General features: G+C 26.1%; 1 protein-coding gene across 2 annotated transcripts in view; it reads left to right on the top strand.

Annotated features, from left to right (window-relative positions):
- Positions 1 to 1,136, top strand: part of LOC106789809 (EF-hand domain-containing protein D2 homolog) — a 12,192-nt gene that overhangs the window by 9,885 nt on the left and 1,171 nt on the right. For both annotated transcript variants that reach the window (XM_014754311.1, XM_014754312.1), the window contains exon 3: positions 952 to 1,099. In XM_014754311.1, coding sequence (XP_014609797.1) covers positions 952 to 1,099 — 148 coding nt within the window. The remainder of the gene's footprint in view (positions 1 to 951; positions 1,100 to 1,136) is intronic.

Below are 1,136 nucleotides of genomic sequence, written 5' to 3'. Positions count from 1 at the left end.
ATCTTTTATATATATATGTATATATATAGGGTGTACTAAAATAAATGAGAAATATTTTCAATACATTTAAACGATAAATTAAGTTCATACAAATATGGGTTTCATAATTATATTGAATTTTATTTTCTAATCTATAGAATAGATTTGATTCTAACAAATATTATCTGCTTACTTTCATATAAGAGATATTTGAAATGACCTTTTACCATATGAATACTATTCTGCAAACATCTAACCAATGATTGTCTTATTTTCTTTATATAATATGTTCTATAACTTTATTCTAATAATTTTATTAAAAAATTTTAATATACAATTCTCGTTATTTTAATGTTATTTCATTGATTTATAAGTTCAATAACGTCTAACAAATCTCCATTTTGATTTTTCTACTAATATAACGTAAGGGCTTTTCGAAACGAATGACTAATATGTTTATATGAACTTTGTTTTATCGTTTAGATCCGTGGTTCTCAACGTTAAGATACAGTAGACAAAATTACATTTTTAAATAGAATAATTCGAATATAAACAAATGAATTTTATTAATAATAAATTATTTTGTACTCTCTTAAAATTTTTCGTAATACGAATTAATTCAATTACGTTTGTTTTCTTTTTCTTTCTATACGATTAGATCGAGTTAATTCAACGTGTGAACGAGAAATTTAATTTTTAAATAAGAATTATTATACAGGGTGGGGGGGGGTTTAAAAGACACATTAGAATTTTATAGATATAGTATGATAAAAGAAAATAAAGGGGGTTGGGAATCACTGGTTTAGATATATTCTAAAGTACCCCGCCAAGGACCCTGTCCCCTACCCCTCGTTTAAAATATTTTCGATTTATTCTGATTATGAGATAGATCTGTGTGGTATAATATGAAAATTTTCTTTATTAGTTACTTACTTATTTAACATATTTATGAACTGTTGTATCAATTTGCAGATTTGACGACGGACACGATGGTTATCTCGATTTAAATGAATTGAAACGCATGATGGAAGTTTTAGGAGCACCTCAAACTCATCTCGGTTTAAAGGCAATGATACACGAGGTTGACGAAGATGGTGATGGACGTATATCCTTTCGCGAGGTAAAAGATATATATTTATATTTAAATATAATAATTA

Source organism: Polistes canadensis, unplaced genomic scaffold (assembly GCF_001313835.1).
Source record: "Polistes canadensis isolate GaletaPanama2010 unplaced genomic scaffold, ASM131383v1 scaffold_204, whole genome shotgun sequence".
NCBI classification, from domain to species: domain Eukaryota; kingdom Metazoa; phylum Arthropoda; class Insecta; order Hymenoptera; family Vespidae; genus Polistes; species Polistes canadensis.
This window is presented reverse-complemented; position numbering and strand designations above follow the sequence as displayed.